The 9,899-nt window shown below is 44.5% G+C and overlaps 1 protein-coding gene across 1 annotated transcript; it reads left to right on the top strand.

The window, feature by feature from the left end:
- The first annotated feature begins 6,844 nt into the window (after positions 1–6,844).
- LOC133901511 (uncharacterized) lies at positions 6,845–9,373 on the top strand. Its single transcript, XM_062342860.1, has 4 exons — positions 6,845–7,103; positions 7,184–7,387; positions 8,377–8,505; positions 9,030–9,373. The coding sequence occupies exons 1-4, from the start codon at positions 6,845–6,847 to the stop codon at positions 9,371–9,373; spliced, it is 936 nt and encodes a 311-aa protein (XP_062198844.1).
- Positions 9,374–9,899: the final 526 nt, after the last annotated feature.

The raw sequence follows: 9,899 nt of genomic DNA, 5'->3' as shown, positions 1-9,899 counted from the left end.
TGTTTCTCAATGAGTAACCCTCTCCCTGTTAGTTTTTATGTCCAGCAGCATTGTCCAAGAAGAAAGCTTAATTTCAGAGAACATTTTTTCCAGTTTACATCTAGTTGCGATCTTAGCTTCTAGCCCAGCTTGTGATGTGTCAAATGGACAATTAGGAAGCAGGATATCGTAGTACTGGGGTGAATTATTATATTTATCTGAGAGCAATTTTATTTAATCATCTATATGCTGTTCAGTTCATTATCTTGCTTGATGGGAGGTGGTTTTGCTTCTGTACTTATGGCACTTATATGTATGTTCATGTTCAGTGTATATGAACTACTTTTTTTTATTGATTTTTATATTCGGGTGGTCCTTAAGCATATTTTGCAGTCGCAAATGATGAAAGGAGATAACTATTTACCATACATATGACTGCAAAGCTCGACTGGGATGGTTATTACACTTGCACCTTGAACGTCTTTTCACTATCCCTGTTGAGCTTGCAGTCATATATAATTATCACCATAATCTAATGCGGATCAATCAAATAATAGACTCTTTGTTGGATGGTGGTTAGATATGATGGTGGTGACTGATTTTTATTTTTGTTTGTTGATTTTCTTGTTACACCCTAATGTATAGATACTGATGCTATGCTTATTTTTGTATTGATCAATGCACCCTAATGTATAGATATTGATGCTATGCTTATTTTTGATATCATGCTCTCTACGGAGAAGCAAATATTTCTTTTGAAATATAATAAAATAGTAGCGATGATGATATGGCTCGAGGCCGTATTTCTTTATTACTTCTAGGACTTCAGTATTGATATCGTGGGTTCGGAGAGGAAGCATTCTTCTCAAGTCAGCATTTATGTGCTAGTCTTACTAGTTCAGAGAGTAGCTTCTCTCAAGACAAGCTGGACGTCCTATCTGAGGTTGGCCTAAACTGTTTTCTTTTAGTTATTTAGGCCAACCTCAGATAGGATGTCCAGCTCATCTTGAGAGAAACTGCTCTCCGAACTAGTAGGACTGGCACATAAATGCAAACTTGCGAAGAATGCTTTCTGTCTGAACATGTAATCAATATTGAAGTCCTAATAAGGCCATTTGCTAGATCTACTGAGCCTAATAGTTTTTTGCAAGAATATTCTTTGGTGTTATGGTGGTTTGTAGTATACCATTTATGAATATTCTCTGAATATTTTAGACTACTATGACATGGTATGTTGTTCATCGTGCTATGACCTGGTTCTACGACATACCACCTATGTGTCAATGACATGTGCGACCAAGTCCCACTTGTCATCCTCACAATGGATGGCATATCGTAGAACCAGCACTTATTCAGTTGTAAATCATAGATTTTTCCATTTATTAATGAATGATATGAATTACTATGTATGATGCGAAGTTGATATCATCAGATGACTCTTGGACACAATGGCTTTCCAACGATGATGCGAAGGAGGAGCAAGAAGCGGCGTCTCGTAAACGTGCCCAAGAGGAGGAGGATGAGAGACTAGCCCGTGAGCTGTGCATTGCGGAGGAGCAAGAAGCAATATCCCGTAAACGCACCCAGGAGGAGGAGGACGAGAGGGTGGCCCATCAGTGTGCTGCGGAGGAGGCGGAAGGCTCAAAACCTAGAGGCGTTCAGGTGTCAGACTTCGATGTCTTTGACACGCCGGCGAGCCTGGAGCATAGGCGACGCTGCTATCGATCAGGCATTGTCGGGTCCTCCGCTCCACCACCATCGGCCCCCTGGTGTCCCCGGACGTACTCACGCCATCAATCGTCAGTGCGTGGACACGATCACGGGAGAGGTAGAGGGATACTGGACTGGCTCAACTCAACCAACTTTTCAGGGGGTGACTTGTAATATTGTGTGTTTGTCGATGTCTGACTTGTAATATGTGTTCATTACTATGTATTAATGAAGGTGTTTTTATTATTGATTTACAGTAAATATATGTATCATTGTATGCATGTATTGAAAGAGAGACAGAGAGATTGAGGAGAGAGAGAGTACAGAGAGGATAAAGAGGACCGTGGATGGGGGAGATGGAAAACATTGCTAGCTCAAACCTTCGGCCGGCAATGATTCCAACAAATCACTGCCAGCTGAAGGATACAGCCGACAGTGATGCCAGAGAATCACTGCCGGCTGAATCCTTCAGCCAGTAGTGATAACCCCCTTCACTGTCGGTCCATTGTAACACCCAGTTTTAAAAGAACAAAACTGGGCACAACACATGTATGCCAGGATCAAGTTTCATACATGTGCTTACTTCATTAGTGTATCATCATAGTGCCATGATTACAACGATAATTAACTATTACAAAAGGACCCAAGGGTCTAGAAGAAAAACACAGCGGAACTAGAAAGAGGTCTTCAGCACCAGCGGGGCCTCCATCTTCCACAGGCGTCGACCGGGAGCACACCAACCTAGAAAAGCAGCTCTGGGTCGAAGTCGTCCTCGTCGAAGGTAGCAGCTTCATTGCCGGCTTCTAAACAGCGGTAGAATGCAAGGGAGGGGACAACAAGTGTGAGTACAAAGATTGTACTCTGCAAGTGGAGGGAAACAAGATATGGGGTTTAAGTCAAGGAAAGGTTTAGACACAGGTTAACTACACTAAGCAACCTGAACCTATAATTCCAACAACAGGCATCATATTTACTAAGTGAAGACACAACTATGACAAAAGGATTGACTTATCAGATTTTATCCGACTACCAAGACTCACCAGGTAATTCCATTACCCGGCTACCCAACCAACCAGACCAAACCCTGATTCCAACTAATCCTGAAGAAGTCCAAGTTCGCTCATGACCGTGAGCACGGCTGATCAATTAGTTTATACTCTACAGAGTTTGCACAGCTTTCCCCACAAGTCGTGATTCCCGTATTGCTTCACACTTTCGGGGTGTGGAGTCGGGGTTTCACTACAAGGCCTTTACAAAGCTCCCACTAGCCCGCAGGCACCCACTGAGGTTTCATCGTTAACAGACGATTACATCGCTGTAGAACCCCTCTCTTGTGCCACTCAACCGTCCAACGGTGCCCACAGAACCAGAGGGGTGGCTAATTAATTGGCCAGGCCGTACCCATTTAGGCCTTGTGGTTGTGCGAAACTAACTTGGTTACATGTTCAAGAACCGGTCCTTAGGACCCCACACAGGAACAACCACAACGAACTGTGCACTACCGGCGCACGTGCATTCCCGCACCAACCTCGACAACTATTCTGTTGGGATCCCTATACCATGTTACTACAAAATTACCCTTTCCCGATTCTTGTTCCATAATTTATTAGTCAAGATTAACATTTTTCCCAACCATGACTGCACTAGCATACACTACCCATTTTATCGCATGGCTAAACAACGGCGACAAGGAATATTCAATCAAAACTAATAAACCCTAACATGGGATTTCATATTTAGACAAGCATGCATGTTGAAGGATAAAAACTACACCTACAAATCCTAAAACAGGGATAAAATGCTCAAGAACACTTGCCTTCGACGGAGTGTTGCTCAAAAACCTCGAAAGCTTAGTCTTGGAGATTGCCGAACTGCTCAGCTCCTAATCAACAAACTGGAAAAAGTACACACAAAGGAAAACCTAATAACAGTACACCAAATAGTGGTATATCTAGATAAAAACCCTATAAAAAGATTCTACATGCCGTTACAAACATCTGGATGCGAAAATCAACTAAATCGGAGCTACGAGCAAAAAGTATTGAGCTTTTGAAGTTCCAGGGACTAATCTACAAACTTTACTTGAATTTCAGAGAAATACCGAATTGATTTTACACTGAAAATTGGAATTATGACACAATAAAGATTTACTGAATTATTTCTCTATTGGAAAAGCAAAGGAATAGGTGCATGGACCTCGTGGACCACGGCCTGAAGGCCGGTCCACGGGTCTACAGTGGACCGAAACATAAAGATGAAGGGGCATCTATTTTAGGTCGCCAGATGAGGATTAGACGGCCGGGATTTAAACTGGCTCGGTCCGGCGCCACTGAACAAGGGCGGGCGGTGGCCAGCGGTGCCTCGTCGGAGATGTGCCGGAATGCGCATTCGGTCTCGGACCTCGACGGGGTTTGGCATAAAATAGAGAGGAGGGGAAGGGGGTTCTCAAGTGGGCTTGTCGGTGGTGGAGGGGCTCCGGAGACGGCCGGCGACGGAGAAGAAAGGGCGGCAGCATTTGGAGCTCGGTGCAGCGGCCGACAATGACGGGAGGAGCTCCGAGCAGCTATGGACATCCAAGGAGAAGGAAAAGAGGTCAACAATGGTTCAGCACAGCCGAATTAAGTCGGCGGCGGAGCTCCTACCGGCAACAATGGTGGCGACGGCGGTGAGCTCAAATCTGTGCGCAAGAGAGAGGGGAAACGGGTTCTTCGGGTGCGGAACGACAGAAGGAAGGCGAGGGTGGGCTTAAATAGCCGAGGGAGGGAGAGGGTCGGCCAGATTTGGGAGAAATGGCCGGCGACTCAATTGCCATAAAAGCTTCAGTTTTCAATGGATTAGCGAGCAATCAAAGGGGAAAACTGGCGGAAATGGGGAGATGAAGGGTGAGGATAGCGGCCATGCTCATTAATTGAAGAGATAAGACTAGGGCGGCGGGATTTTAAGCGGGGGCGCAAATTTTGGGGGCGGTTCGGTTTCGGCCAACGGAAGAAGAAGGCGAGCCGGATGGCGGGCGGCTCGGCTTAGCGGCTCGGGGCTGGGCCCGCGCGCAGAGGGAGGCGGGGAGCGGCTCGGGCGGGGAGCCAGCTCGGCTGGCGGCCCACTTGCTAGTGAGGGAAGCGGGAAGGAGGGGCTCAGCAGGCTGGGCCAGGGCAGGGAAAGGCAGGCCGACGGCTCGTTCAGGAGAGGAAAGAAGGGAGGGGGAGAGGGGTTGGGCCGGGGGAGAGAAGAAACGGCCCGAAGGCATTTTCCATTTTAAAAAACCCTTTTCCAATTTGATTTTCAACACATTTTCAAAAGGGGTTTAAACGAGCGATTTCTAGCGAGTTTTTGCAAACTTTTTCCACACAATAAAACCTTATTGCATCTACAACGGCATGAATACAACAAACATTTAACATAGGCCAATTTAAATTTAGAAATTAATTTCCCTGTTGAACCAAAATTGCAAACACCTATTTAAGTTCTAGCAAAATTTTAAATTATTGCAAAATTTGAAATTTAGGGTGTTACATCCACCGAGCTAGCTCCAAAACCGGCAGTGAAGGGGGTTTTAGAGCCGACAGTGAAGGGGTTTTCTGTAGTAGTGAGCCTTAGCTCAAGGAATCCAACAACCCTGACACCAAGCGCAAGGACTTCCCAACAAGATAGCTAAGTTTGTCAGAATCAAGCCACCTACCTTTGACAAATTTGATAATCCTATGGATGCTGATGACTGGCTAAGGAACATACAGAGGAAGCTAGATGCTATCAACTATGTTGGAAGGGACAGAGTTCTCCTAGCATCCCATCAGCTCTCTGGTACAACCTTGGCATGGTGGGAGAACTACTGTGAGGCCGCAGATAATACCATAGCTATCACCTGGGAGGAGTTTGTCGAAGAGTTCCACCGGTATCAAGTTCCGGAAGGAACCATGGAACTCAAGGCAAATGAGTCCAGAAGACTGAAGCAAGGCAACATGAGTGTGAATGAATACATCCGCAAGTTTGTCGAGTTGTCCTGCTATGCACTAGAGGAAGTCTCCACCAATAAGAAGATGCAAAATAGGTTGAAGAAAGGGTTAGAAAGCAACTTGAAGGCACAACTGACTCCTGATATCTATCTAGACTTCAACACTCTAATGAACATGACCATTCTGTTGGAAGAAGCCAGAACAAAACTATACAAGGATAAGAAGCACAAGTTTGCAACTCACAAGGCTCAGCAACATGATAGGTTCTAGAGGTTTAAGTGTCCTTCTTACTCTGGCCAGAAGGCAAAATTGACTATGCAGTACAGGACTCCAAACTCATCTTCACATCAGCCCAATCCTTCCTACCGCAGCCAGAGCAACATCAGAACTCAGCAGAATAGTGGTAGTCAAGTGATCAACACCAGCAAGGCATTCTTCAAACGTGGTGACACCAGACACTTCATCATCAACTACCCCCGCAAAGCCAAGCAACCAGCATCTATTCAGTCCAACACAGTGAATGGACCCTGACCCGCAATGTCTAGAGCCAACCGTGGAGGCTCTTATGCTCCTAACCAACCAGTAAGGTCACAACAGCCCTTTAGAAGAGCACGCACATCAACCACATCCACGCGCAAGAAGCCCAGGATCCACCATGAGTTGTGCTTGGTGAGTTTCTAGTTGAATCATTTCTTGCAACAATATTGTTTGATTTTGGAGCATCACACTCTTTCATATCATCAAGTTTTGTGTAGAAGCATGATATACCTACAATATTGATTAAGAACCCTCTAGTAACCAAATCTCCTAGAGTAGACATTAAGTGTCAGTTGGGATTCTCTCGAGTAAGGATCGCTTTAAGTGGGGTAGTATTCCTAGTGAACCTAGTAGTGCTTAAGCCCAAGGGGATAGATGTAATCCATGGAATGAACTAGTTAACTCAGCATAATGGCACCATCACTTCTGCAGCTAGGACAGTGACCCTGACCAACCATGAAGGGACACAGGTAACTTGTCATACACTTGGATGTAAACCAGCCCCCATAGTGTACAGCTTGGAGGCTAAGGCCCTTGAGGAGGTACCTGTAGTTGAGGAATACCCGGGTTTTCTAGATGAGCTACCTAGTATTCCACAAGACCGAGATATCGAGTTTATCATTGAACTCATTCCTGGAACAGCCCCTGTAGCTAAGAGACCCTATCGCATGGTAACCGGAGAGCTAGCCAAGCTGAAGGAACAGTTGAGGGAACTTCAGCATAATGGATACATCAGACCCAGTTCATCACCCTGGGGATCACCAGTTATTTTTGTCAAGAAGAAAGATGGAAGAATGAGAATGTGTGTGGATTACAGATCTCTGAATGAGGTTACCATCAAGAACAAGTATCCTTTGCCAAGGATTGATGAACTCTTTGATCAGTTGAAAGGAGCTATGTTCTTCTCTAAGATCAACTTGAGATCAGGTTACTACCAGTTGAAGATAAGAGAAAAAGACATGCCAAAAATAGTTCTGTGACCCATTATGGATAGTATGAGTTTACAGTAATATCCTTTGGTTTAACTAATGCACCAACATACTTCATGAACCTCATGGATAAGGTGTTCATGGAAGAATTAGATCGGTTTGTCGTAGTCTTCATTGATGACATATTGATCTATTCTAAAAGTGCCCAAGAGCATGAGAAGCATCCAAGAGTAATTCTGGAAAAGCTCAGAGCTCAGAAGTTGTATGCAAAGTTCAGTAAATGTGAGTTTTGGCTTGAGAAAGTTGCATTCCTTGGTCATATCCTGGTAGCAGAATGAGTTACAGTGGATCCTGAGAAAGTTGAAATAGTCGCCAACTAGCCACAACTGACCGATGTGTTCGAGATCAGAAGCTTTCTTGGATTGATGGGTTATTACCACATATTTATTGAAGGGTTCTCCAAGATAGCAAGACAAATGACTGAGCTTCTCAAGAAAGAAAAGAAGTTTGAATGGACACAGTTATGTGAGAAGAGTTTCCAAGAGTTGAAAGAAAAGTTGACAACTGCCCTAGTGCTTATCTTACCCAACATCCACCAAGACTTTGTGGTGTACTGTGATGCATCAAGGCGAGGCCTTGGATGTGTCCTAATGCAGGATGGTAGGGTAGTAGCTTATGCCTCTCGGCATCTCAAACCTCATGAGCAGAACTACCTGACCCATGGTCTGGAGCTAGCAGCAGTTGTGCATGCCCTCAAGATCTAGAGACACTACCTAATTGGAAACAAATGTGAAATTTATATGGACCATAAGAGTCTAAAATATATCTTCACTCAGTCAGACTTGAACCTAAGGCAAAGAAGATGGCTGGAATTAATTAATGATTATAACCTGGAGAGACACTATCACCTAGGCTAAGCTAATGTTGTGGCAGATGCATTAAGCCAAAAAGCTTACTGCCACCACTTATAGGCCCAAAGTGCCCCACTACAGTCAGAGATGCAAAGGCTAAACCTGCAGATGGCACCTCTAGCTTATCTTCATAACTTGAGTGTACAACCCACCCTAGATGAGCAAGTCGAGCAAGCCCAGCACAAGGATCAAGAGTTGATGAGGATTCGTAAGCAAACCGGTGAAGATAAGGCTCCAAACTTCAGAGTTGATATAAAGGGGTCTTATGGCATAAAGATAGTCTTTGTGTTCCCCAAGAAGGGAATTTCTTGGAAGTAATCCTGGATGAAGCTCATAACTCAGCATGCTGTATCCACTCAGGTGCCACAAAGATGTACATGGACTTGAAAAGGAAGTACTGGTGGAATGGAATGAAGGCAGATATAGCCAAGTTTGTTGCCCAGTGCGATACCTTCCAGAGAGTTAAGGTAGAGCGCCAGAAACCTATCGGTTTACTTCGACCCTAACGTACCCCTGTGTGAAAATGGGACGAAGTATGGATTTTATAGTCGGGTTCCCAAAGACAAAGAAGGGAAATAACTCAGTTTGGGTAATAGTGAACCGCCTCACCAAGGTGGCTCACTTCATACTAGTAAGAACTAATTATGGTGGAGATAAGTTAGCTCAGTTGTACATCGACAACATAGTGAAGCTACATGGAGTCCCCAGGTGAATCGTCTCTGACAGAGGTACCTAGTTTACCTCAAGGTTTTGGAAGAGTCTGCATACAGCCTTAGGAACTAAGTTGGAGTTTAGCACTGCTTATCACCCTTAAATAGATGGCCAAACTGAAAGAGTTAATCAGATCCTTCAAGACATGTTGAGAACTTGTGCTCTAACCTATGGAAAGGATTGGGAGGCAAGCTTAGCCTATTCAGAGTTCTTATACAACAACAGTTATCAAACTAGTCTGAAGATGTCTTCTGTTGAAGCTCTTTATGGCAGAAAGTGCAGAACACCTTTAATGTGCTCAGATGTTGGAGAATGTACCTTTCTTGGACCTGCCCTCATCAAAGAAGCAAAAGACCATGTTGCAGAAATAAGAGAGAAGTTAAAGATATCCCAATCCCGTCAGAAAAGCTATGCAGACAAAAAGAGAAGAGATCTGTACTTCAAAGTTGGAGAGAATGTGTACCTTAAGGTCTCACCAATACGGGGAACCCAGAGGTTCCGAGTCCATGGAAAGTTGGCTCCCCGGTATATTGGACCGTACGAGGTGTTGGGAAAGGTTGGTGCAGTAGCCTACAGGATACAGTTACTACAAGAGTTGGCAAATGTCCATAATGTCTTCTATGTCTCCCAGCTAAAGAAGTGTTAGAGTACCAGAAGAACATGTCGCAGTGGAAACGTTGGATCTACAAGATGATCTTCGGTATCAAGAAGTTGCAACAAAAAATTTGGATGTTGTCTTCCGTCAAATAAGAGGTTCAACAGTTCGCATGTGCCATGTGCAGTGGAGCAGACATACTGAAGCGGAAGCTATGTGGGAACGAGAAGATGCCTTGAGAAAAGAGTTCCCCTTTCTGTTCGAGGAGGTTCCCGAATCTCGAGGGCGAGATTCTTTCTAAGTGGGGTAGGTTTGTAACATCCCAGTTTTTAGCCAAAAACTAAAGTTCAAAATCCTTTCAAAATTCAGTTCAAAATTATCTCAAATCAATTTCCACAAAGCCTAAATTTTTTCCATCTCCTTGGGCTCGATCTCTCCATTCCTCTCAGTCCAACCCGTTTTCCTTTTCTTTTCTCTCTTTCAGCCCGACCCATTGCTCTTTTTATTTTTTTTCCCTGCCCGGCTCTCTTTTCATTCTCTCTCTGGGCCACTCTCTCCTTGGCCCGCTCGCCTCTCC

The sequence above is a fragment of the Phragmites australis genome, chromosome 20 (assembly GCF_958298935.1).
Source record: "Phragmites australis chromosome 20, lpPhrAust1.1, whole genome shotgun sequence".
In the NCBI taxonomy this organism is placed as follows: domain Eukaryota; kingdom Viridiplantae; phylum Streptophyta; class Magnoliopsida; order Poales; family Poaceae; genus Phragmites; species Phragmites australis.
This window is presented reverse-complemented; position numbering and strand designations above follow the sequence as displayed.

Excerpts from the sequence above, each read along its gene's own strand:
- LOC133901511 (XM_062342860.1), top strand. The coding sequence starts at position 6,845 with ATGGTAACCGGAGAGCTAGCCAAGCTGAAGGAACAGTTGAGGGAACTT. Across the intron at positions 7,104-7,183 it reads TAAGATCAACTTGAGATCAG|TAATATCCTTTGGTTTAACT; the intron begins GTTACTACCAGT and ends ATGAGTTTACAG. Across the intron at positions 8,506-9,029 it reads AGAGCGCCAGAAACCTATCG|ATGTTGGAGAATGTACCTTT; the intron begins GTTTACTTCGAC and ends TAATGTGCTCAG.